The sequence below is a fragment of the Embiotoca jacksoni genome, unplaced genomic scaffold, assembly GCF_022577435.1.
Source record: "Embiotoca jacksoni isolate LCO1_2020_lvr unplaced genomic scaffold, fEmbJac1.0.p SCAF_16, whole genome shotgun sequence".
NCBI classification, from domain to species: domain Eukaryota; kingdom Metazoa; phylum Chordata; class Actinopteri; family Embiotocidae; genus Embiotoca; species Embiotoca jacksoni.
The window spans coordinates 60,919-86,979 of record NW_027185296.1 but is presented as its reverse complement, the minus strand read 5'-3'; the positions used below and the strand labels follow the sequence as shown (position 1 = coordinate 86,979).

At 40.4% G+C, this 26,061-nt stretch overlaps 4 protein-coding genes across 7 annotated transcripts in view; 2 read left to right on the top strand and 2 right to left on the bottom strand.

The window, feature by feature from the left end:
* The first annotated feature begins 301 nt into the window (after window positions 1-301).
* On the top strand, window positions 302-4,192 carry uox (urate oxidase). The gene is made up of 8 exons (XM_069149990.1): window positions 302-405; window positions 1,019-1,231; window positions 2,337-2,453; window positions 2,592-2,670; window positions 2,970-3,156; window positions 3,277-3,400; window positions 3,678-3,761; window positions 3,848-4,192. The coding sequence occupies exons 1-8, from the start codon at window positions 385-387 to the stop codon at window positions 3,920-3,922; spliced, it is 900 nt and encodes a 299-aa protein (XP_069006091.1). The 5' UTR covers window positions 302-384; the 3' UTR covers window positions 3,923-4,192.
* Window positions 4,193-4,202: 10 nt separating this feature from the next.
* On the bottom strand, window positions 4,203-8,606 carry samd13 (sterile alpha motif domain containing 13). Of its 2 annotated transcripts, none has more exons than XM_069149992.1 (5): window positions 8,436-8,606; window positions 5,650-8,055; window positions 5,480-5,522; window positions 5,247-5,358; window positions 4,203-5,158 (listed from the first exon to the last, which is right to left on the bottom strand). In XM_069149992.1, exons 3-5 carry the CDS (start codon window positions 5,515-5,517, stop codon window positions 5,015-5,017), a joined length of 294 nt encoding a protein of 97 aa, XP_069006093.1. In that variant the 5' UTR covers window positions 5,518-5,522; window positions 5,650-8,055; window positions 8,436-8,606; the 3' UTR covers window positions 4,203-5,014. The 2 variants fall into 2 exon arrangements, with proteins under 2 accessions (XP_069006093.1, XP_069006092.1); XM_069149991.1 differs by having other exon boundaries at window positions 7,927-8,055.
* A 168-nt stretch (window positions 8,607-8,774) lies between these two features.
* On the bottom strand, window positions 8,775-20,206 carry prkacba (protein kinase, cAMP-dependent, catalytic, beta a). 2 transcript variants are annotated; one of them, XM_069149986.1, is made up of 10 exons: window positions 19,880-20,206; window positions 16,414-16,475; window positions 15,988-16,116; window positions 14,684-14,782; window positions 14,060-14,142; window positions 13,733-13,859; window positions 13,317-13,412; window positions 12,651-12,773; window positions 12,274-12,438; window positions 8,775-12,108 (listed from the first exon to the last, which is right to left on the bottom strand). In XM_069149986.1, the coding sequence occupies exons 1-10, from the start codon at window positions 19,923-19,925 to the stop codon at window positions 11,983-11,985; spliced, it is 1,056 nt and encodes a 351-aa protein (XP_069006087.1). In that variant the 5' UTR covers window positions 19,926-20,206; the 3' UTR covers window positions 8,775-11,982. The 2 variants fall into 2 exon arrangements, with proteins under 2 accessions (XP_069006087.1, XP_069006085.1); XM_069149984.1 differs by lacking the exon at window positions 19,880-20,206 and adding an exon at window positions 18,030-19,866.
* Window positions 20,207-22,282: 2,076 nt separating this feature from the next.
* The window catches only part of ttll7 (tubulin tyrosine ligase-like family, member 7), a 64,103-nt gene continuing 60,324 nt past the window's right edge, over window positions 22,283-26,061 (top strand). For both annotated transcript variants that reach the window (XM_069149982.1, XM_069149983.1), the window contains exon 1: window positions 22,283-22,523. The gene's annotated coding sequence lies outside the window, so the exon portion shown is untranslated. The remainder of the gene's footprint in view (window positions 22,524-26,061) is intronic.

Genomic DNA, 26,061 nt, shown 5'->3' with positions numbered 1-26,061 from the left:
GTTGCAGAGATGTCCTTATCCAACCTCAAAATGTAAACTGACTGACTGGAACTACGAGAAGCTTCTCCACAGCACAGTAACGAGTTTGGTGAAAAAATGATGATGATAATACAAAACAAAATAATCTGAACTGAGAAAGGCACTTTGGGTTCTCTCTGAGATCCTACATGTGCATTTAACAAAGCAAGAGCATGTGTTTGTGTGTTCACTGCATGTTTGAAAGGGGAGTTACAAACAATGAAGGTAAAATGGGTTGAATGCCAAAAGTCAGAGTGCAAAGGTAGTAGCACAACACGCTACAAAATCCTCGTCCACTGGCAGAGACACTTTACTGCTGTAGACGAGGTGTGGGACGGAGGAGGTGAGACAGGACAGAAAGGCACCATGGCAACTGCTTCATATCAGGTAAACACTCATTAAGGTATACAAAGAACTATTTTCATTTTGTAAACAAACATGGTTAACATATTTGACAATGAGAGGCCAAGCTGAATGAGTCAGCACTGGAGTTTGTCTCATTTTTGGGGTCAGTGACCACAAGGCTGACAGTGAGGTGCAGAAGTTACATAATTTTAAACCAAAGTCAAACTTCAATGCTGTAAAGTCAAAATATTTTTGTCAATACAGATTTAATTTAATATTTTTTAATCCCCACACAGCTATTCTCATCACTTTTAAGTTGTATCATTGTACTTTCCTATTATCTAAGGTTTTACTAGTAGATTTTAGAGATGAATTTATGTTACAGCGTGGAACATAATGCTGAAGCAATAAAACAGGAAACAGAGCCACATTAAATGACAGTAGATGCTAATACATTTAACAAGTTTATGCAAAAATGCAAACAGTTAACTACAAACTGACCAAAGTCCAAACTTTAAAGGAAATACAACCATGTTTCATATCTATATAGATAAAGTTAATGTACACTTTAAAAAAAAGCAGAAAATGTATGCGTAAGGTACAGCGGCACCTAAAACTCTGCACCAAGCTGATCATCTGTTTCTTATATGTACAGAATGTGGAGTTTGTGCGGACAGGCTACGGCAAGAACGCAGTGAAGGTGCTGTTCATCCGGAGACAGGGGAGCCACCACGACATCATCGAGCTGAAGGCTGATGTGGAGCTCACACTCAAGTCACGCAAGGATTATCTGACTGGAGACAACTCGGACATCATCCCCACCGACACCATCAAGAACACCGTCCATGCCATGGCCAAGATCAAAGGGGTGAGTCTAAGGAACCTCACACGATACTGCAGTTTGTAATCTCAGTGAGAGATTACAGACAACGACTGAGGGCACCGTGTCAGCTTCTATTACTCCATATACAACTTTGTTTGTCCACAGAAAGTAATAACGCACCGTTAAGCCCTAAAGAGGAACTGTGTCAACTCCAGTGTCAACTCTGCAAATGACTGTATGAACTCTATGGCAGATTTCCAAAATTACAAACAATATCTTAGTGGCTTTTGACAGCAGAGACCTTCTCTGAACCAGCCTGAGCTCTGTGACCAAAGAAAAAAAAAAAAAATCGTATCAGGAATATGTACATTAAGTATGTCAGAAAAACGCACATGTAACATTTAAAGCAATGGTGCCGGACTTTGGCACATAAATGAACATGTGTTACATTTAAGCCTTTCCTAAATGAGTTCACAAAATGCTGATTAAATTTATCGCTGTTAGGTAAAATTTCACTGTATTTCACTGAGTTTTTTGTTCTAGTGTCTGGTGAGACATTCCTGCACAGGGCAGATACATGAATACTGAGCATGATCTAACGGCAGAGCTGACTCGGCTAACTTCCCTTTTACACAAATGAAAATAAAATAACACAGTCATGTAGCTCTTCTAGACTTTAAAAACATAACCAGACCAATCATATTAAAGAGAAAGAAGGACAATACATGCGTCAAGTTTGGAAATTATGAGGGTGTGCCAAGACTCTAATGTTATCATAGTTGAACGTTACATCGTGCGAGTTATTAAAATTAACTAAGAAAATATTAAGAAGCTACTTTTTTTGCCACACATTAGCATTTTGTCTTTATTCACTTTCAGGGGGAGAAAGCTCTTTGTCATTCGGATTTAAACAACCAGTTGCAGCTACATAGAAGTTTGATGTAAAGAGACTTTGATTCAAGACTGACCGCACACATAGCACTTGTTCTTCTCTTGTGCTTTTCATAGTTCATTTCTTCACACTAAATCAATTCGATTTTCAAAGGGATTTAAAGTACAGAGATATTACAATCAATGTCATAGGGTTACTGATTTGTATTCCTGAGATAGTTTTATTTACAGCCCGTCACAGCTTTTTTAATCTGTTCAGGTAAAGACCATCGAGCAGTTGTCTCTGGATATTTGTCATCATTTCCTGACCTCTTTCAGCCATGTGCTGAGCGCCAAAGTTTCCATGGAGGAGGCTCCATGGAGACGGTTGGAGAAGGTAACATACTGGGTTCAGTGAAGACTTTACCTTTTAGTTGTCGATTTAAGCAGCACCATAAAGCAAGTGCATTTTAACCTGATTAAATACTGTGGGTGAAACTTCACGTTTCTTAACACTGTCATTTTGTTTTCTCAGAATGGTGTAGGGCATGCTCATGCATTTATCCTCAGTCCTGAAGCTTGTCGCTTCTGTGATGTTGAACAGAATGTCAATGGTAATCACACAAACACAATGTGTGTTTTTAGAGATTGTAGAAAATGGATTTGCTTGCATGCTTTGAAAAATGTCCCTAAGAGGAAGTTCAAACTTCTAGTAGCTCATCTGCTCCATGCAGAAACCATGAGTGTACATCGCATATATGTTCAGATGAGGTTTAAACAGAGCACATACTTGATCTAAGCTGAGGTCTATTCTGTTACCGAGTGGCAGGCTCATGCTCTCACTCGCTTTGTAGTTCGCAAATGTGTAAAAATAATGTGAGGCAAAAATACTCACTGGCTCTGTGTCCCACAGGCACCCCGGTGGTCCACAGTGGGGTGAAGAACATGAAAGTGCTGAAAACCACCCAGTCTGGTTTTACGGGTTTCCTCCGAGACCGCTTCACTACTCTGCAAGAGACCAAGGACAGGTGTTTCTGCACATCTGTCTATGCGAGGTGGCGCTACAACAAGACTCAGGATGTGAACTTCGATGCTGCATGGTGATTATGTGTGAAAGACATGCGAGGGAGAGCACACAGGGGGTTTCAAATATATATCAAATATCCTAAAAGTGAAATAACAGACTTACAACTTTCTGATGATCATCACTACCCATACAGGAAGTGTGTGAAGGACACAATTATTGAGAAGTTTGCTGGCCCCTATGATCGTGGCGAGTTCTCACCCTCTGTGCAGAAGACCCTTTATGAATCGCAGGTTCTGGTCCTGGCCAGAGTTCCTGAGGTAGGCCTTTTAGATAACAAAATCAATACACTCACAAATTCCTCGTGAATCTTTGTAGTTACATTCAGTGATTCTGAACATACTTTTTTATAAATAAAAATCTAAATATTTAATTGATGCAGAAATCCTTCTTGTCTATTTTTTTCCCTGCATTCCCACACGAGAATGCACATTTGTATTGATGATATTACAACAAATATTTTGAGTTTTATTGTGTGCTACATGCAGAAAACTACATACTTCTGCCTCAGGCTGTAAGGTCCATATTGTCTTTTAGGTGGATGAAATAGAGATCATCATGCCCAACCAGCATTACTTCACCATAGACATGACAAAAATGGGTCTCGTCAACAAAGATGAAGTAAGCCATATTACAATAAACCTTATAAGTTCTTAAGTCATGACATTATTTGGTTACTGACATGTATTTTCTTTTTTTCCTTGTAGGTACTTCTTGCTCTGGATAACCCCTCAGGGAACATCACAGGGACAGTATGCAGGAAACAGCGGGCCCGGCTGTGAAGGCGTCTCCATATCAGGCAGAAAACTCTGCAGCTTTGATCTAAACATCAACCTCAATAAACTATTAATAGAAAAATTAATAAGATATCATGCAGACTTCAATTAAGTCCTGAACATAATGACAACCTAAAAATGTTAAAAAGATTAAAAAAAAAAAAAAAAAAAAAAAAAAAATCTGAATGCTAACTACCACGAAAGACTTGTCGAACATGACTGATGCTGTTGTAATATGAATATGTAATTAAATAAAAGAAAACCACCGTCAATAAACTAACGTTGTTCTTTGGTGAGAAAAGAGCACCATTTATTGCAAATCTCATTCAGATTCAGATATTCAAAACTCCAGTGTTATGTTGCACATATACATTGGTCATACACACTTCAGTACAGTTGTCTGTGCGACAATGCTGAAAAGCACCACAGGTAGGTACATAATAAGAATATATACACATTAATATTTTCATATCAAGAAACCTTGAGTCTAGATAATGTAGGTGTGCAGGAACAAAGAGGCTTTAGGTTGGGTCCTCGTGTCTGCTTTAGTCTTACATGCTAAGGACGACTCATTGACTCAGATGCGCAGTTTAAAACATAAAAAAAAGATTTTAGGGCAGAATGGGATTCATCAGAATAATTTTCTGCACGTATCAAAGTGTTCAGGAGAAACAGAACTATACCAACAAGTTTTCAACTATATATCATCTTATATACAAATACTTTTTTTAATTTTTTTAATTTTTTAAACCGTCATAGTTTAATTCACTTTGCACACACACGTAAGTGAACATCACACACACACACATATAAATCATACCTGCAGAGTATTCTCCCGAAATGTACTTCTTTAAATAAAACACCAAAAAAAAATACGCATCTCAAGCAGCAGACATTAAGAATGGCTGAAAGGGTAAACATCTGAGTGGACGCCATGTGCATCCCGTTTTTGGGGTCCACGCTTATAAAAACATACAGCATTCAAATCGTGTTAGGGTGCCACCGTGGGCAGAGAAGTCTTTGTGAAAACGGCTGCTAACCTGGGGTCTCCTGACACAATGATTGTCACTGAGGTGGGTGCCGGGACGGCCGGCGGTGCTACGAGGCGTTGCTCTTCAGGTGTTGAGTCTGCAGTGGCTTCACGTGGTACTCGTAGATCTTCAGTGCAGGGCCGAGCTTTATCGACAGCCCCGTCAGGACGTCGTTACGCGTCATCAGGAGCAGGGACTTGCCATCAATTTCCTGTCAGGTGGAGAGAGAAGTATTTGACTGGAATCATAGTTGATCAGCAGTGTGTGGTGGGAATTTTGAGCAGGAAGAAGACTCCAACCTGATCCTGGAACGCTGTAGCTTGCTCCTCAAACCCCGTTGCTTTGAAGTAATTGACAACGTCGGCAACCCCCCAGTTGGAAGGGTCAGGCAACTGACCGTTCTCCACTGGACTGTGGGGAGAACATTTATGGATTCATTTTAATGTCAATCTAGACCCAACTGTGACAGCAGTTTAACAAACGATTTCAAAGCGTTTAATAAACAATGTCCAACAGCAACTGCCAGTTTTACCTTTTGGTGTCAACAGAGCCATTCGCCTTTTCTTCCATGCCGGCTGTGGGAAATAAATAAAACAAGGAATGTATACAGTATTATTACCATAGCGATATAATTTTCAAATCTGCAGAATGGAAACAATTGATCAATCAAGGTAGTCAATGAAAACATGAACTATCACTTACTTTGATAACTGACTGATTGACTCTGGATCTTTCAGAATAATTGTTAGTTGGAGCCCCCAAAAACAGGAAAATACAAATGTTGTCAATATTCCCTCGATACGCTCCCTTAAAGCAACGATATGTAACATTTTCAGAGCGGTGGCAACACCGACTGCATGTGTGAGAGGATGAACACAACAGAGACATCGCTCAGGTCCACCGTAGCTATATCTATATTTTAAAAAAATAAATAGGAGTTGCATACGTAATCAACGTTCTTTTCTACTTCTAGAACTAAATAAATAAAGGCACTATAAAAATGAATAGAGGTGTAAAGACCAGTGCAGCAAGGGAAAAAGTCTTCCTCGCTATTACAAGAGCATCAACATGATTTCATAGCTGGGTATAAAATTTACATATTGAGGCTTTAAGTTGCACCAAAAATGGGTAATATTTGTCCATGACCTTCACATGAACATAAGATACACTGTATATTCTTAAAGTACTTGATTCACTAGTTTCATTGACATATTGAAATGAGAAATGTTGCTATGTTTTTCAAACCGCCATTTTAACTTATTAAAGAGTTTGAGGCTTATTAGGGCCCGAGCACCGAAGGTGCGAAAGCTCTATTGTTATTGAAGGAATTATTTTTGTTCCTTGTTATTATTCTTCATACAAATAAATTGCATTTTTGGAGGCTTTATCATATTCAAAAACTCATGAAAGTTGGTACACACGTCTCCCGGCGAAAAATGTCAGATTTTAGTGCAGCGGCTGCATTTACGTCCATGCACGAAATCCGGTGGACACGTGTGTCACACCCAGACGTACAAAATAGTAACACCGCACCATTACGTCAACGCAACAGGAAGTCCGCCATTTTTAATTTATTCACCATTTTTGGGCAATTTGCACGTTGTACTTTAACGAACTCCTCCCAGGGATTTTGTCGGATCGACTTGAAATTTTTTTCTGTGCACTCTTAATATGTTTGGGATCAAAAGTTGTTCATAAAATTTGTTTCGTTGATTGGTGTGCCCGTGGCGTGGTGGCCATTTTTAACATCTCGCCATGAAACTACAAAAGGCTGTAAATCCTATGTACATGGACTGACCATCTCTAAAGGTCACAGCACTGAACACACCTGTATGGTCATATTCGCTCATAGTCATAGCGCCCCCTGCTGACAACCCGAAATGACACTTTTCATGCTTTCACATGCTACGTGGAGCTGGTTGATCACATGAACCTAAAGTCGGGTCAGAGTAGCCTAAACATGTCATATATTGAGAATTTCGTTCGACTTTGCCAAAAGGCGGTCGCCGTGGCGATGCGGCAAAGTGTGATGTTTCGCCCTGACACGGGAAGTTGATGATTAAGGTCAAAGGACGCTTGAAGCCTCATGAAGCGTGTCACATACATCCGGCGTGGTGAGACGATACATCCAATATGTGTTTTGAGACACTAGCGCCCCCTAAACTGCAGCCCCGACACCTAGTTTCCCCTAAATGCACCAAATTCGTTGGACACCTGTATCACACCGAGATGTACAAAAAAAAAAAAAGTCTCTTGGCATCATTAATTTGTTTTCGTGTGCCCGTGGAGTGGTGGCCATTTTGAGCGTCTCGACATTAAACTGCAAGTGACTAACTTTTATCTACATATTCTGATCTTCCTCAAACATCACATCTTTGACAACAGTCCCACGCTGAAGACACCTGTGTGGTAATATTTGCTCGCAGTCGCAGCGCCCCCTGGTGGAGACATGAAACGAGGACGCACATTTAAACTTTAAGCGGGGATACGCGGACCCTTGCGCTGCACGTCGGGGAGCCAGCATATCACTGCTTGCAGTTTTAATTTTATACTATACCTGATGTTTATTTTCATTTGCAATTAATCTGTTTCAGGTAATCAATTAGGTTATAAAATATATTAAAAAATATATATATATATACAAGTCAAAGGTGACGCCTTCAAATTAGATTTTTGTCCAGCCTACATTCAAGTAATATTCACTTTACTATATAAAGACGACTGAGAGACGGCAAATATTTACATTGCAAAAAACGGGACCGATTAAATATTGGGTATTTTTAGTTTGCAAAAAAACTGCACTTAACTTTGCCTATATTTTCCTGATAATGAATCTGATATATATATATATCAGATATTTTACATCACGTACATTTACAGCAGCACAAAAAGAAAAGCTTCCACACAGAAACCATGCTGTTGTTTTGACTTCTGGTGAGACAGCAAGCTGTGAAGTTTAATTTCGGTGTAAAACCTTACAATCTGTAACGTTGCAGTAATTTCTCATCAAGATGTCTTTTCGTGTGGAGCTCAGTGCGTTGGCAGGTCAAACACCATTTTTCTTTTTTGTTCCGTCTTCCCCAGTCCGGCAGTCACTGGACGTCTCCGCTGCAATGACAGCAGCAGTTTGTTAAAAAACAACAACAACAAAAAACAACAGCAAAACGAACATCTGTAACCCAAACAAAGCCTCCAGAACAAAACACCACCGGAGCGACTTGACAGCAGGGAAACGACGACCTAGATCTCCACGTTTGTTAGCTGTACTAAAAACAGAATAGCGCTGCGAACACGCGTGCGTCAGTAAAGTGAAGAAGAAAAAAAAAAAAAAAAAAAAAGAGCACTCCGATGAGGCACGATATAGAAATAACGTTTGCTTTAATGACGGCAGACATTTAATCGCTGCCTCCTCGTATTTTGTGTCAACGCTGACGGTAAGCTAACAGGGAGAGTTAGCTTCGCTCGCTCATATAAAAATTTAAAATTACCTTATTTTAAGAAGATTCCCGCTTGACAACAATCCCTCGTCCAAGCTGTGCACGTATTTGAAATGAGTAAAGGGGTTTCTAACAACTGTGTTATTTCACCAATTAATAAACTACGGTGTCCGTTTGACAAAATCAAGATGTAATCAAGTAAAGCCAAATAGCCCCGTTCGTCGGTTTCGCTTCCTTCGCCCACGTGACACCGGGGAATCATGGGAAATGTAGTTTTACCGGTTTAAGCCAGCGTTTGTAGTTCAGTGAGTTTGAACCCCCCCCCCTCCCCCCTGAGGCATAGCGCCACAAGTTGAACTAGTAGTAAATACAAAGAGTCATAGTTTTTTTTTTAATAAAAAGAATTTATTATAGTGACATATCCTTTGTTACATAAAATTGCTACAGCAAAGTATATTCCCCTTGCAAACACAAGTAAATATGGGTGGGAAAAACGTGTCAGCCTTCTAAATGATGTGCAAAAATTTCACAAACTAAATACAGACACATTTCTGATTATTGATCCCATACTGGCATGTGTGACTAGCTACGAAGAACTGATTTCCTTCAGTCAGGAGTGTGAAGTGGCTCAGGGAAAAGTGCCATCGTTTACATCAAATCTGACAAAACATTATTACATACACGAGGAGGAGGGGGGGGGGGGTAAATAAGAGCTGTGGATTTCCTACACACTTTCTGGGAAGATTTACACACAGGCAGTTTGGACTGAAACATGCTAAATTCCCAGGTGTAGTCTTCAAAATTTTGTCGAAACAAAAAAATATTGTGGATTTTTGCAATTACATTCTGTTCACCCTTCAGACTGGAAACATGATTTTGGATCCCGTACGAAAAAAATAGAAACAAAACAAAAAAGGTGGAAAAAAAGTTCAAATAAAAGGCTACAATTTTTGAATAGGCATTAGAGGCGTCAATGTGCATTAACTGTGGTAAATATGTTTACTTCTATAAATGTTTTATTCTTATGAGGGCAAATGGAAAAAAAGTTCAATACAAATAAATAATCCAATATATTCACTGTTTATAACACTTTTGCAAATAAAACCTCTGGAGTCTCCTTATATTTACACTAAGAACTATGAGTTCAAAGATTTAAATGTTATTTTTTTTATCTCTAAATATAAATAAAACTAGCATAAGAAACATTTGTGCCTTTGAAAGGAAATTAGGGCTAAAAAAACATCATGTGCTCGGTCGATCAAATTCAAATTCAAATTCAGGCGTAGCCAATATTCATATACAGCACATCAGTACCTAAAAATAGCACTGAGTCCCCAAACCCTCTTCACATTAGGTTGTTTAAGATTGTTGAAGTTGATTAAATTGCATTTTCCTCATATACAAAGACTTGATCATCGTGTCAAATAACAATCAAAACCTCTGAAGACTCAAGGGACTTGAAACTGAAAGACTGTCGACAGTGCATTATTGTTTCCGACACAAATCGTGAAATGTAAAACTTTGATTTCCCCACAGTCCTGAGGGTCCAACCTGCAGAAACGACCTCAAACTCTGACTTCCCTGTGGACGGCAGACAGAGACAAACCTCCTTCTAAAAGGAATAACAGGTTCACAAAAGCAAAACTTTTCTGACATCTGGAAGAAAGAAAAGTCAACAAATGGACACCGTGGCCTCGTAGATATTCAGCATTTGACATACAGATTATTTCGATACAACGGCTCAAACCTGTCACAACGGATAGAGGTTTGTAGAGACAGGGACGACATGTCAACAGCAAGGACAGGCAATGAGTCGGAGTCAATGGGACATTAATGGTGCCCTGTACAGTAGAATCCCTCATGATACCTATATTTCTCAGATGGGACAAAAGATGTATTAAATATGCATAGACAATAACAAGAGTGGCTTACATTGAAAAACAAACAAAAAAACAACAACTTCTGACCTTATTCCCTTAGAAAATCATAATGTTTGTCCGTTCATGTTCTCTAACTGACCTTACTCAGCCCGAGCAATTTTTGCAAATATTTTTCCATCACAGTGTGCGAGTTGGTTAGAAAATGACGCAAAGAGACGACAAGCTTTAACTGCGGTAAACAACCAAGAAGTGACTAAGATTAATGAATACTCTGAGGATATGATGTTTCCGTTTTCTGTTATTACTACAGTTAATTGGTTTTGTCTTGCCGTTTTGGGATTATGTCACTTGGATTAAAATTAACTCCTTTGCTGAGTCAATGTCCCAGGCTGTGAAACTATTTTAATGTAACAAAAGAAAACAACAAAAAACTAAAATAAATAAGGGCGGGAACACTTTTAGGGCACTATTAGCTTGTTGTGAAACTGCTGTACAAAAAAAAATGACAAACATGCAAAAGTAAAAAGTAAAATAAAACAAATATGGCAGTTACACAATTACACTTCTGAGTGCTCTGCTCAAACAGCAATTAATAAACAAAAACAAAAAAAGCAACCTAAATGTTTTGTCCATGTGATCAACACTGCTTCACATCAATGATATACCCTCTAGAAAATCGAACAAATTGACCTTTCAGCTTTTGTAAAATGCAAAGTTGACACACTTTTATAAATATACTTGAAGATCCATTGTGTGCAGTGACACTCAAACTTCCCCAGTTTCCTTCCTTGTGAAACAGAGTTGTACCTGAAAAATAAATCCTCTCATTCCATCAATTTAACACCACACCAAGACTGAGGTAAAAAGGAAACGTCCTGTGACCAGATATGGATAAACAATGCTACAATTGATCAGCTAACACAGCACTGACAAGTCGCTGCTTCCTAATATCGCTTGTCATGTCGCTTCGAAAGTCGAGTGCTAAAACGGAGAAACTTCCAGATGCCATCGGTGTTTATTCTCCTTCACTGAACACCAGTTTCTTTGTTTGAATTTTGGTCATGCTTTAACAAAACAAAAGTCTTTTAAAATTGCATGTCTCATATATGTATGTCTATATGCACAAATACACTGTTCTAGGTCTTAAGGACACCAGAAGGATAAATAATGGTTAATGTTCAAGTGTTCATGATTACTGAATACTAAACCGAACCCTAAAAGACACACAGGCATGTAACAGACGACAGATAACTGGCAACCTCAATGTCAGAAATTCAAACAAATAAAAATCCCTTCACTTTCCCAAAGCTTAAATCACAATATGTGCAACACCAGCTAATACAATCAATCACTCTTTGTGCCGCTTGAAAATGGGAGTAATATTAGTTTTCATGTTGCTTTTCAAATACAAACTTAAACAAGGAGAGGGAGGATACTCAAACGTGGCAAACATAGAAAACAGAAGATAAAAGACAAACGATGAAGACGTGGTCTAGTACTTTGTGTTGCAGCACGAGGGGTGTCTGCATAATGTGCCTGTGTATAGATTAGTGCTAACTGCACGCAGAATCATGGCAAAAAGGACCTCATTCAGCTGTGTGGAATGAAGGAACTAGGCATTTGTTTTGAGCACGTGATGGCCTCAGTTCCACCTTTACCCTCAACAGAGTGCAAATATCCCAAAACACGAGAGCCCTGACGGGACTCGTGCCCGTTCACTAGAAATCAGCAAACTCTTTTGCACACTTTTCTGTTTGTGAGACACGAATGTCCTCCTCTTCATAGTCGTCAAAGTTGCTTGTGTCTCCTGGTCCTCTGCACTTTGGCAAGAAGGGGGCTTCGACCTGAAAACGTACAATGTACATTTTTTTTTTTTTTTTTGTTCAGATCAGGAGCTGCAACAGATGTGTTGCATCATGTCTCAGGACCATTATGACATTAAAAAGGCTTTGGTTGAGCAACATGTCGCACCATTCTCCAGCAAAAAAAACAACAACCTCAAGACCTACCTTTCGCTCATAGATGGCAATCCAGTCTGTTGTGGAGAACCACTTGTGATTTTTTATGTCATTCACACCGTTCTTCAGGTTGCCGAATCTCTTGGTCAGGTCTACCTGGAGCAGGTTCCTCAGCAGATCCTTCAGGTCGGAGCTGAAGTGAGAGGGAAATCGTACCTGCAAGAAAAAAGGTTTGGGTTATCAAACCAGTGTTTTTTTCCTCCATTTCCTTCAGTATGGGTTGTAGCAGTTAAAGAGCAGTAAAGAATCACTGGAGAACCGATATCAAGTCAGTCCTCGTGGCTGACAGGGAAGCAGAGGAGTGACAAGAGTATTCAAATATCTAAGCTACATTAACTTGCACTTTACATGTGGCTGTCTTTGCATACCTTGCCAGACACAATCTTTTCATAGATCTGGATGGGCTGATCAGCAAAAAAGGGAGGGTAACCAGCAGCCATCTCATAGATTAGAACGCCAAGTGCCCACCAGTCCACAGCTTTGTTGTAGCCCTGAAAGAAAAAGGAAACAATCCATCACGTTTCTACGCCTTGACTTGGTTGAAACTTAGTTATAATTATTGGGTCTTTATTTTCACATCTGGTTTTTCATATTTATCTGGCTGATTACTTAGACCCAAAGACATTAGCAGACACTTGGTATCGTCCCTGGTGATGATGTACCAGGGCCTCACAGCAGCCAGCTTCAGTTCTTATTTGTGTAAAAGACTTATTACCTTTAGTCTTGTGTCTTTGTCAAGTAAAACATGTGTTCAGCTCAGCTGGACTGAAGTTTGTAGACTGACTTAAACGTCATAGTAAATTACGCATCTCACAACAAAAACTATTTGTTTGTCTTTTCAAATCATTGTTTGTTCTATCTATGTTTATAGATATTTCAATATGAAAGTCAGTGCTTCCACCTCATCATCACTGTTTCATTTAAAATCCAGTCTGCTGGAGTCACAACAATGAAAAAGATGTTACTGTCCTGATACCTTCTGACTGCACTGTATCAACATGGTTGTGTGGGCTGTGTTGGTACGAAGGCCTCACCTTGCTGAGGATGATCTCTGGAGCCAGGTACTCAGGAGTTCCACACAATGTCCAGGTCCTGCCTTTTACTCTTTTGGCAAAACCAAAGTCTGTGACCTGAGGAGAGAACAACAGGAAAGAAAAGTAGGTACAGAAGGCAAAGGTAACTTGTACTACACTTCAGAACAATGGCTACTAACAGAAGACTACATATGTCAAGTTTCTAAACTTTTTCCCTTTAGTGGACTTAATCTGCTTTCTTGTACTGTTGTTCAGCATTGAACCTCTTTACAATGGTATCCACTCTCTCCTGGTGGTCTTACGAAGAGTTGATTACCGGGTCAGTTACCAGCTAATGGTTCAGACAATTTGTTGGTGAATGATACCTTTCCACTTGGGTTCACTCTGGAACGGTAAACGTTACATTGATGGTGTACCTGGATGTATCCATGCTGATCTATGAGCAGGTTTTCAGGCTTCAGGTCTCTGTAGATGAGGTCTAAGGAGTGAAGGTACTCAAAGGTGAGCACTATCTGAGCTGCATAAAACCGTGCATGGTGTTCACTGAAAGAAGGAAGCATACATAGTCAAATATTCTGTCAATTATTCATTGTACAGCCAAATGAAAATGACGTCTGCCTCGATTTAATCCAGACCACAACAAGCAAGGAAAAAAACGACTTTTGTCCAGCTATGTTTGGCTATAACCACGGCACCACACGCAAACGACAAATAAAGTCCAATAAAAATGATGTGCACAATACCTGAACCTTCCAGTGCGTCTGAGGTGCGAGAACATTTCTCCACCCGGCACATACTCCATCACCATGTAGAGGTTTGAGTTGTCCTGGTAATTAAAGAATTATACTTTCAATTAGGGTCATACAAACCTACCACTTTTTAACTAATCAGCACAATTCATTAAGGGAAATAAGAATATATTGTGGATATGTTTATTGTTGTTATTGAACTTAAACCAACTATAGAAATGTAGAGTCCAACTGTAGCGCTGTGACTATGAGTGAAACAGCCTGCTCTGCTTGTCGTCAGGGTGTAAAGGTACACACAATTCACGGTTATTTATGACACACAGGTCAGCGTGTTTTAGGAACAGCCGAAAAAAATACATGACATTTATTTGTCGACTTTCAAACAAGGAAAACAACCCTGCTAGTATGCTATTGCTGATGGACAATAGTGCACTGACAAAAAGTTCTGGGTGGAGCTCATGCTCTTGAACTTTCATTCCGGGAGCGCAAGTAAGCAGACATAAATAGACGTGTGACAGTAATCGTTTGGCTCGCATAGCGTATCGAACAGAAGAAATTTGTGTACCAAATGGTTCAGGATGAAAACATGTACCATTACACCTGTAGTTTGTCTCGTACCTTGAAAGCGTACTCCAATCTGACGAGGAAGGGGAAGGAGACGGCCTGTAGTATTCTCTTTTCATTTAGTGTGTGTTCTATCTGCTTCAACTTCACCACCTGAAAAACACGAGGCAGAAGACAAGCACATGAGGATGATTTGCTCATCATAACTCAAACATCAAACTTTGTTTACATTCTACAATATCTATAACACGACTACACAGGTATTCACACGTAATTAATGTGTTTATGCACACTGTTTTAGCCCATTTATGACTAATCATTTCCAAAGTTTCCATCTCTCCAGTCAGTTACTGCCTTCAGTTCATTTCAGTAAGTTGTTCAAATTAAAATATTTTGATCCAAATCGATAATTCATCACTCTGAACATCATGTCCTGTTTTATATATGTCAAAGTTACTGTTACAAGGTCGGGCTGTTGAAATTATGACTGATTAGAAAAGCCTGCCAGTTTAACGTGAGCAAGCTGCCACTGTACCTACAAGCTATACAGCCAGAAAACAGAGGTAGAAGAAATCCTAATTTGGTAGCTCTTTGTTTTACAAAGTCTGTTGTTTGAAAGCTGACTCCTAAATCTAAGATATCGAGCTTCAGATTAGCACGTCAGCACAAAACAGACCGAGACATCGACAAAATGACCACAAAGTGATAAAACACCTGACTACGATATCTACTGTGATGTAAAGCCAAAGTTTCTGGAAGTTCATTTTCATACTGTACTGAAGTACATTAATGGAAATTGATGGTCATTTGTAAGGCAGCAAAGCACATTCACAAGCCTGAAAACTATCATAGCACACATGAACAGGATACATGATTTGCAACACATGGGCTAAAAAAAAAAAAAGCACAGTAAACAATAAAAGTTCTTTAGAGTTCTGTGAGGAGCTAGGAAGAGCGTAGTGAATAAAATATTAAGAAACAAAAAGAGGCAGAGTGAGAAACTGTGTAAAGGAAAGTCTTAGAGATGTGCAACTGAAGCAGGATGTCAGACAGGTTTACCACTTAAACTGAAATGCAAGTGAACAGAGCCCTGATATACGAGCAACACACAGACGACATGCTAACCTCCCTCCACAACTTTCACATCAATATTTAGAGACTGAAACTCTCATGTGAAGCGACTTTGAGGTTTTCAATGATAACAGACTGACCGTGTATGAGGAAATGTTCCATTTCCTATGATGAGATGCACAGCGTATGACTTTATGTAAACCATTTTTGCAGTTTTCCTTCCACCAACCAGACATATTTACAATTTTAGTCATTTTTACAGATTTCATCTAAAACCATACGCTTACCTTTTGTTTGTCCAGGATCTTCATGGCGTAGAACTGGTTCGTTCCTTTATGTTTCACAAGCATTACTCGACCAAACGAGCCAGTGCCCAGAGTCTTGAACCTGTCAAAGTCGTCCAGGCCCGTTGTGCTCTGAGGAAACACATTATCAGAGGAAGTGAGACAGCAACTTGTACGGTTGGTAAACATCCAGCTCTTATATGGGCCATTAGATTTTTGTTTTCATGTAGCTCTGAGTAAAAAAAATTTAAGACTGGATGGAGATGATTTTTGAGTACAATTACTCAATCAGCTTGCATTCAAGTCATCAAGATCGGAACCACTTTGAACTAAAGGAAGTCGTAACATTTTATTCCAGATCGGAGTGTCAAGACAAATAATTTAAAGTCTAAATTCTATCATGAAAAGTGGTCGTAAAGAACAGCTTACCTGTGGTGGACACTCCCATTTTCTTAAAAAATCTTCTTTGGCTTTAGCTAAGAACTCTTTCACTATAAAAAAGAGACAGATTTGTAGTATAACATTTTTTACAGTTTTGGTACAAATGCAAGGTCAGATACAGTAATATGTTCAGGGAAATAAACTGGGGCAGTTTAACGTGTTCAGGAAAACAAACAAAAGGCAAATTCACATTTCAGGGGAACAAATGCATGTTAAGGTCAGGCAAATGTCAAGTACTGGGGAGGCAGGACTAATACAGCAAAGAATATCTCCGTTATAAAACTCAAAACCACACACCTAAGCAGGAAATTTTAATTCATAAAGTGATGCAAAGAGCTCTGTTGACTTTACAGAGTTGGCCAATTTTAAGGCAAGCTATTCTGCATCCCTTTCAGGGGGAGGTGGGAGTCAAGGAGGAGAGGCAGTAATAATAAGAGGCAGAGAGAAAGACAAAATGCAAAACATAACTGAGACTACGGAGCAGGCAACAGAAAGACAGTCACAGCAGACATGAGGTGTCCAAAGTCAAAGAGTCATTGGCAGGTGTCTAATGTCTCACTGGTGGTGCACTTTGGTATGCTGCTACTAATTTAAATGCACACTTTGGCTGCTTAATACAATTGAAATACAGTTTAATGCAAGCCTGCTGTGTCTAAAATGCAGAATAAACATTTGCTCTGTGACTTGGGACGTCTCATGGAAAATGAGCATACCAAAAGTCTCTACAGTTCACCAAGGGTTTGCAGGGACATTCACCCACATGGATGGAAATAATGGAGAAGAGAAAGAGAGAAAGAAACATTTATGAAGTGCTGAAAACAAGAACATATTAGATTCACAACACAAAATGACACTGGAGAAGACAACGTAAGGCAGTCCTACCACCTGACAAAATTATTCCACCCTGCAATAACATAAAACTTATTTTGTCTATTGTCTATGAAAACTGTAGCTAAAACTAGCAGTCAAGGTTGTTTACACCCTGGTGTACAACCGCAAATGTTATTAGTTGTTAAAATTTAGCAACAAGTGAATATTTCTATCCATAAGGCTTCGATTCTCCATGGTAGATAGTGTTCAATATATAGTTCTAACTTTTGCTTTCTATCCTGCCACTATTGGAGGCTTGCATTATTCCACAAAGAAGAAAAGACAACGCTGGTTGAAACGAGACTGAGAAAAGCCCACATAAAAACACATTTCATACTCGCACAAGGGCACACACAAATGACAGGGCACAGATATTAAGATGATGTAAGCGACTGAAGCACCACAAATGGCCTGCACTACAAAGTGTTATGCCTAAGCTGCTTTTACTAATGTCTCTGGTGGATCCAAAATGTGTGCAAATTCAGCAATTGTGAAGCGGATGAGGAAGGTAAGTTGAAATGGCAAAGGTTATAGTTATTGTTTTTGTAGTTTTAAGACCAAATTAACCCGTAGAGGCCAACCGGATGACCACATACGTGAAAATAAAAATCTAATTTGGAAGCCTATCAAACCCGTTGAATGATCTGTACAGTTCAAAAAGTAAATTTTATGGGTGTCAAATAAACCCAGCCTGCTCACAGCTACACATGGTAAAAGCGATGCATTGCACTTACTCAATTTATCCCACATGATGGTGAACTCTGAGATATAAGGTACCTCACTCTCTGGTCCTCTGTGCTCTTGGCTACTCTTACGATATCTGTGGAATAAACGGCTGGCGAAGGACTGATCCTTTCCTTGGGCCATTTTTCAGGCGAATATCTTGACGTGTAAGATGGCTCACGGGCGAAGTGACCGTTTTTCAGACTCGACACCAAAGATACTAACTTCCTGTATTCAGTCAAGTGCTCTGCGATGCTTGGCTAACCACACAAAGTCGAGCTTCCTGTTCAAGTGCTCTGCTTCAGTTTCAGACGGCCAACTGCCTGTCCGTTTTTGTCTGTGTGGTGTCGTTTGAAGACACTTGACTTTGTCTCCCATGCAAATAGTGGCACTGGTCTGACAACAGTATACAAACTAAACAAGAGCACGCTAAAATATCAGCTTTGTAATGTGATGTAAAAAAAAAAAAAAAAACACTGCGCAGCTTTGCGGGATTCAAAATAAGCCTGCAAAACCCACTGACTAACAGAAAGAGAAGTCATCTCCAGGTTAGCGTGCTCTCTGGCGGTTATATCTCACAATGCAGTTCTTCAAAGAGCTTTTCAAAATCACCCTTAAGACCTAACCCTTTGCTGCATACTTTATAAAAAAAAAAAAAAAAAAAAAAAAGCATGCTAGTGTAGTAGAAAGTAATACTAGTCAGGCTAAGAGCATTAAATCTAAATAACAACCACAAGTTAGCTGTCTGTTTGCATCACAGTGCTATTGTACACAACCCTCAGCCCCTCCCTGCAGCCACTACAGGTGGATTGAGTCACAAGTCTGCCAGACTGTGCCAACTACTGCCAATCAGAAAGCAGGTCAAGATCAGTGCTCTCCAGACAGACCACTAGGTATGGCACAGTTTAGTGGATTAGGACGGTCATTACTCGCAAACGCACACTGAACACAGCAGAGTGGCCTCTGGCTACTGCTTTCAAGTGATTAATGGAGGACTTTAGATCGTAACATTGCTCTTCAACAGGTGCAATTTGACAAAGAGCGGAGCTACCTTTACTTGATGATCTCACATCAACATAACAGATTAATGTCACTGTAAGAAAGCAGTGATCCAGGCCTTAACATTTTGATTTACAGAGAACTTGTTAATATATTACTTAACACATTGAGTGGGATCAAAATGGTCAATTTTGCAGACCTTGTTTGACAAATATTAGCAATAAAAAACAACAACATATTTTTTTTGTATTCTTACAATCCTGGTTTAACCACATCAAGGAGCCCTGGTCAACTTGTCTGTCAGTCGTTACCAGGTACCTGTTGTTAGCCCTGACCAGGCCTTTGGCTGCAGCTTTAACACAAACCCACGTATGCTGATGTTATCTGGCTCCAGTCACATCAGCTTTTTTTTTTTATTTATTTTTTCCCAAATTAAACAAGGCACCTCGATGCCTTTACGCTACAGTGTGAGTCGAGGATCTTTCTTTACATTCACTGCTGTGGGAAAACCTCGACCAGGATGGGGTGAGGACCACAATGTCATCTGCTCATACGTCTCTTTCAAACACCGGCCGGCTGCATCATCTGTGGCACCGTCTCCAAAGGAGATCACACACACGAGAGAGAAAGAAAGAAAGAAAGAAAGAGAGAGAGCAAACACAGCCCGTGAACTACCCGACCAAAGATGGTTCTCCTCTGCAGCCCGTATCACCGCACCGTGTGTTCACACCGGACAACAGCCGCTGAAGGCTGCTGCTCTTCACTGACTTTGATAAGCGAACTCGCACCGCGCGAGAAAGCTAACATTAGATGGCTTAACAGGCTAAGCTGGATGCTTTTCCCAGGTCGCTCGCTCGCTCACCGCTTTCTTGTTCATTGCCTTTCTTGGCAGTTGCTGCGTTTCCCATCGTGGGAAGACAGGAGGGCGATCCACAGCTGGCGAGGAGCGATGATGGTGGCGGTTAGCTAACAGGGGGTCCTCCGTTAGCTGGCTAACAAATTTCAGCTCGTGCTAGCTGCGTGGCTAAAAACGACATCAATGTCTTCTCTTTGTGGACTAAACTTCGACGTGCTCTGCTAACCGCCTCGTTGATCTTTTATTTACAAGGTCCTTTTTTTTTTGTCGTTCAAGTGTGCCTCCGCTGGAATGACAACATGATCCAGACTTTTCACCTCTGCCTGCTGTCGTTTGCTGCTGCGTTCAAGTCATGTGGGAATACCCGGGAACGGAGTTAATGGGTGCAATGCTGCGTTTACGTACCGGTCGGAAACAGTACGGTCTAAACGTGCGCTACTATTTGTAAAGTGAGATTAGAGTTACATGTTGTGACGTAGTAATTCTCTACTTAATAAGGCTCTATCACTTTGACCAATGACTTGTTCACGGCGTGTTTTACCCAAATAACTTTGTTTAAAACAGTAAAAAAAAAAAAAAAACAGAAATAAAAGCAGTAGAAAAATTAATAACTAATAGGCTACTTGTAATAACGACAGTGAAAATGTCTAAAACGTTACAAAACATATAAAAAAAACACCATAATAATCATAATAATGATCATCATCATCATTATACTATAAAACATTATGAAAAACAAATTATTTAATGCTTAATCTTACTCTTTGAATGTTATTTAACTTGTAAACCACAACTTCAGTGTGTTGGGGTGTGTGACTCTTAATTATTGATTTGTAGCCTTTCTGTACCACTTCTTCCTTTTAATTTCTTTTGCTCAAAAAAAAAAAAAAAGTCAATTTTCCAACACGTGGTAGCCCACATTGTCATTTAGTGTACCGTTTGCGTTCACGTGAAACACCGGGTATCTTTGTATTAAGTGTTTGCAGCCTACAGTCAGTTTAATGTGGGCAAACACAATTGCCTGTTCCAGGGGTGCTGTTTGTTGGTGACCGTGACCTTTGACCTCAGAGGGACCACAGGACCCCACACTTACCCTGCAGGGTGTGTTACTACAATACAACATTGTAACAAAGACAGAAACCCAGAAGTGTTTGTCACCCAAGTGATACTGCAGAACTTCCAACTTTTCTTTAAGATTTTAAAACAAATCAGTGCATAAATAAATTACTGATAATTCGTGTAAAAATAAAAAAAAAACAAAAAAAAAACACCCATACAAACAATTAAACAAGTGCAACCACAGTAATCTAAAATAACCTCACAAAAACTGCATTTAATTGCAAAACGCAGATATTGTCAAAAAAAAATGTAATACAAAAGTTAGTAATAGGGATAGTATCCTGGTAAAATCACATCAGTAAGAGTAATAATACTGTGTATAATCTATTTATAAGTATTTCGTCTTGCATTTAATTGAAGATAGTTAAAGAAACTCAATAATTAAACCAACCAAACAAGAAAATATACAAACTCAACCAAAGCTTTGAACTATTTTAAAGCTTTAATTTAAGTAGATTTAAAAACCTGTCAGAAAACTTAGTACATCACTTTAATTTTTAAATAAATATACAAAAAAATATACATCAGTAAAATCACATCAGTAAGAGTAATAATAATGTGTATAATCTATTTATAAGTATTTCGTCTTGCATTTAATTGAAGATAGTTAAAGAAACTCAATAATTAAACCAACCAAACAAGAAAATATACAAACTAAACCAAAGCTTGGAGCTATTTTAAAGCTTTAATTTAAGTAGATTAAAAACCTGTCAGAAAACTTAGTACATCACTTTCATTTTTAAATAAACAAGTGTTCATAAACTCCATGTACTTCACCCAAAGATATGAGAAAGAAAGCAGTAGTGTTCAACACATTTGGAAAGACTGGGTGGCACGTTCACGACCTCCGAGCGGGACGCGCCCATTAACGGCGGGGATGTTTTTAGCACCACGGTCAGCGACACAGTCGCTCTGTAGCTGCCCTGTGTTTGTATCAGCGAGCTGGGGGCGGAAGAGCTGCACCGAAACCTCCGTTAAATAAATGACCTTACGCTGCACGGAAAGAAAAAAACAAACAAACAAACAAACAAACAAAAAAAAACCTCGCACCTGCGGTAAGACTTTTGTTTTTAATCACAAGTCAGTGGGTTCATTTAATATGTGCTGACTACACATGTGAGCCCCGCAGTGCATTTTTACACGTCAGTTTGCGAGTGCAAACTTCAGCACTTCATTCAGGTCCAACCCCCCCCCCCCCCGCCCCCCCACCGGGTCCCCCCCCCTCGGGTCCCCCCCTCCTCTCACAGCCCGAATGGTTCCGCCCACGGACTCGCTCCAGCAGCGCTCACGAGAGGAACACAACACACTGATTTATTTGTTGTTGTTGTTGTCCGTCGGCAAAACGTCAGTTTTCAGTAGTAACGCCGTTACACACTATAAACAGCGTCGTTGTGGCCTTGACGAGCGTACGCAACTCGGGGGGGACTGGACGGTGTTTCTCCAAAAGGGACCTCAGCGTCTCGAGTAGCTGCGCCGTGTCCGGGGGGAGACCAGCGGGAGAGCCGCACCGCCACGGCTCGGGATCAAGACGGTAACCGTTAACAGTTTAAAGGGGGGGGGGGGCTGCTTCGTTGCTAGGTAGTGTGGCTAAGCTAACCGTAGAGCAGCACGGGGGGGGGGGGGGAGGAGGGGTGGTGGTGGTGGTGGTGGGGTCCATTAGGTTTCCTTTGAATTATTATACGGTGTCTAATTGGTGGTAATATGTAAAGCGGCATTAAATGAAGACGCCCTCGTTTGGTGGTGGTGGTGGAGGAGGGGGCAGTAACGTTCACGCCGGACGACAACGGGACGGGACGGGACGGCCACATTTTTTTGCCAGCTCGTGTCCACGTTTTGAGTCTTCACACCTTGGACCGACCCGTCTGTGCAAGTGGCTAGCAGGCGACCTAAACGTTAGCAGGTGCTTGCTTAGCCACTCATTCACAGCGATGGTCCACCTGCTCGGGGCTCCGTGACGTCTCACGAGGAGGCAACCACCAAACGTCCTTGAGAAAGCCCCGCATCCGATCTTAATACGCGCGGGATTTAAGGAAGCCACTTTGCGCTGATCCCGAAATAAACACAAAGATATCTAAAAGGTGGATGGATGGCCTTCCAGTGATACGGGAGAGACCATATTGACTACTGTGACAGGCAGAGGGTCCCTCCACCTCCCTCCACCCCTCCCCTCCATCCCGCAGCTCTTTGTAGCACAGCGTCTTAGCTTAGCTTTGCAAGCACACGTGATAAACGTGTGCTTGACATTCAAAACCGGTGCTTTCACCAGTGCTCCCAGCCCGGTTAGTTACAGGGGAGACGTGTTTTGTTTGAAGATTTGATTTGACGCTGATCTGTTTTGTAGTCCGGTTGTGCCACTTACTGAACACATGCTAATAGAGCAGCACCCTGGAGATGACCAATCTGTACAGAGCATATATGGATTACATACTAATAACAGCTTAACGTGTGCGTTTTGGATGGCAATCTGGCCATATCCCGGGAGATAAGGCTCTTAAGACGGATGTGATATGCTTAATCTTTCATTTTCATCACACGTTTTTGAATTGCAGAACTGCTTCAGAGCATAGGGTGTCTGACGTGAATGTCTTGCTTGAGGTCATATTTCATTTGGGTCTGGGCTGCGGCTGGTCTCTTCCAAAAGGTGAATTTTCTATACCTGAAGTCGTCTGCAGTAGTTTAGTAGCAGACCGCAGCCACCCTGACATTATCCTGCAAAGTGTCCCCAGATCCCTTTGCTCCCTCCACCGTGCTTCACCTTTGAGATGTTGTTTTCATGTTGTGTAGAGCCCCTGAAACTGCCATTCACAGCGCTGCATGTTCTTTCTGAACGACGCAACCTTACTTTCATCAGTCCACTGATTGTGCATTGTGGAGTGGTTTGCTTTTTAAACTTCAGGCGAAAAGGGAAAGGTTTTGATTTTGTAGTGCAGTGGCACCTTGCAACAACGTCAACACGTATGGAGATGTTAACCAGCTTCAATGTTTCTGTTCAGCCTTCAGCTGTAAAACATCTTCATCGTTGATCATTTGTGGACTGATCGATATCAAAACTCTTTGATGTTACCTTGTATCCCCTTCCCACTTAATGCAAAACACGATTGTAGTTAATATAAAGGGTTCTTCTCATTTCTGAAGGAGTGACTGAATTTTACATTTGACTGTTTTGCTGAAATCCGTGTAAAGTTTCTCAAATAAAGTTAAGCTTTACATTCAGCTGTTTGTTGGTGTATTTCAGTACCTTGTGGGCTGACAGCTCCCACACTTGTTCCTCCTCATATCTGGAAGAAGGCACGAAGCCAGATTGGGTCACTTGTTCGAGCTAATTTTAGACCCACTGGCAATTCTAAACCCAGTACTCTCCTGTGAGAGTAGTCCACAAGCTCAGCTCTCATTTTTTCCTGCGGGGACAATGTGGTGGCAGTGGTCAAGCAAATCATGACAAGAGAAGAAATATTTTTTAACGGAAACATTCTTAGCATATACTGTATGTTTTAGACTTTGAAAGATATATTCACTGTTTGCGTGACAATTTTTTTCTCATTACAAATCTTTTGTGCTTTTCAGTGATGGAGACATGTTGTAATAGTACAGCATGTGTCCATTCCTCTGTTTGAATGCTTATACAAGCCCTGAGGTCCTAGTACTGCTGTAACGGCAAGACTGGGGAATACTGTACGTACAGAAAAGAACCTGCGTCTGCAAATCCTGCTCTCTCAGCACAACACAAGGCTAAGTGGTGTTTCCCTGAGCTTCTCTGTCGATTCTGTATTTGACGACTGCTTTCAAGATGTAGTTTCATGTAAGGCAGCGAGAACATAAAACAAACCCCTGAGGGTGGTACCGTTGGATGTTGAAGGGACTCGTGTAATAGGTGTGACACAGCTTGTCATAAAAGCGTCTGCTGCTTAGGCTCAGCTTTCCGTTGACACACTTTTTGCAAAGCTATTGTGCTGTCTTTGTGTGATTGCTTTTGATGTAAAAGGGGGTTCTCTTGAAGTGCCACTGGCCGTTGTCTTACAACAGTGGGATAATATCTGTGTGAAAATAAAGTTTTTGGTCGAGCTAAAACAACTTGTATTGTTTTGGTAAATATTTGTGATGTAGTCTAAAGGCTGCAGTTAAAATATGTACTTTTGCACCTGCTTCAGAGCAAATAGTTAGGGGAAAACTCTGCATAACAATGCCCTGAAAGACAGACGTGCATTTGTTACGCATTTAAGCCGAGTGAAACAGAAACAGAGTGATGCAGATGCAGCATGAAGAGCTGACTCTCTACAATGAAGCCTTTCTGTGTTGTATGGCAGGGGGGAAGTGCATGAGCTAAGCATTCATTGGGGCTCTGCATTCACAGGAGCTTTGCACACTCTGCTCTGCTGTGATGGCTCTTTGGCTCCCTCTGTTGGGGGGAAAAAAGTGGTGTTGCAACAGCGGATTAACGATAGATACTCCACTTAGTAGAGGGGATTTAGTTGAGATTCTGTGGTTAATATTGCACCGAGGGAGTAAAAGTGATGATGCTTTCTAATGCCATCAGTTAGATATAATGGCAAGTAGTGATTACAAACTCTAAACCCCGTCTTGTTGTTGTTCTCATGAGAAATCCTCGAGTTGAGTAGGCAGACTAATAGTAACTGCAAGGAGAAAAAAATAAACATTGAAAGCAGTTTAAAGATGCTGAGCAAAGTGTAGTATAATATGGATTAGTAATCTAGAGTATAACCGTACTGTCTAAGTTTAAAGCCTCAATGATTATTATTGTCATGATTGAAAGAAAAGGACAAGTGTGACATGACTGAGTTTACTTAAAAGTTGTGACATTACAAAAGAGACTCTAATCTGGTGTCAAATTACACTGAAAGTGAGTGCAAGTAAAACCCAGCCGCCTTGTGGTCTATAACCACCTCCACTGAGACAAATGGGCAAAACACGAGAAGGCCTCTTTTTGCTGGGTCATCCATCAATGTGCAACAAAAGTGTCTTAACTGTGACCTTATGTGGTGTCCAGGCATCTTATTTTAACATTTTATTCTATAAAGTCAGCACAGAATTTTTCTTTAGATTATAAATGG

Bases quoted from the DNA above. Each gene is read 5' to 3' on its own strand.
- uox (XM_069149990.1), top strand. From the start codon at position 385: ATGGCAACTGCTTCATATCAG. The intron at 2,671-2,969 runs GTAATCACACAA...TGTGTCCCACAG, and splicing joins TGTTGAACAGAATGTCAATG to GCACCCCGGTGGTCCACAGT. The intron at 3,762-3,847 runs GTAAGCCATATT...TTTTCCTTGTAG, and splicing joins GTCTCGTCAACAAAGATGAA to GTACTTCTTGCTCTGGATAA.
- samd13 (XM_069149991.1), bottom strand. From the start codon at position 7,954: ATGAGAAATTACTGCAACGTTACAGATT. The intron at 5,523-7,926 runs GTAAGGTTTTAC...TATTTCCCACAG, and splicing joins TTACTGCAACGTTACAGATT to CCGGCATGGAAGAAAAGGCG. The intron at 5,359-5,479 runs GTAAAACTGGCA...TTCTCCCCACAG, and splicing joins GGCTCTGTTGACACCAAAAG to TCCAGTGGAGAACGGTCAGT.
- prkacba (XM_069149984.1), bottom strand. From the start codon at position 18,162: ATGGCCCAAGGAAAGGATCAGTCCTTCGCCAGCCGTTTATTCCACAGA. The intron at 13,860-14,059 runs GTATTGTGCACA...TCCTTCTTTCAG, and splicing joins AGACGCACTGGAAGGTTCAG to TGAACACCATGCACGGTTTT. The intron at 13,413-13,732 runs GTACACCATCAA...TTCTCTCCTCAG, and splicing joins ATCAGCATGGATACATCCAG to GTCACAGACTTTGGTTTTGC.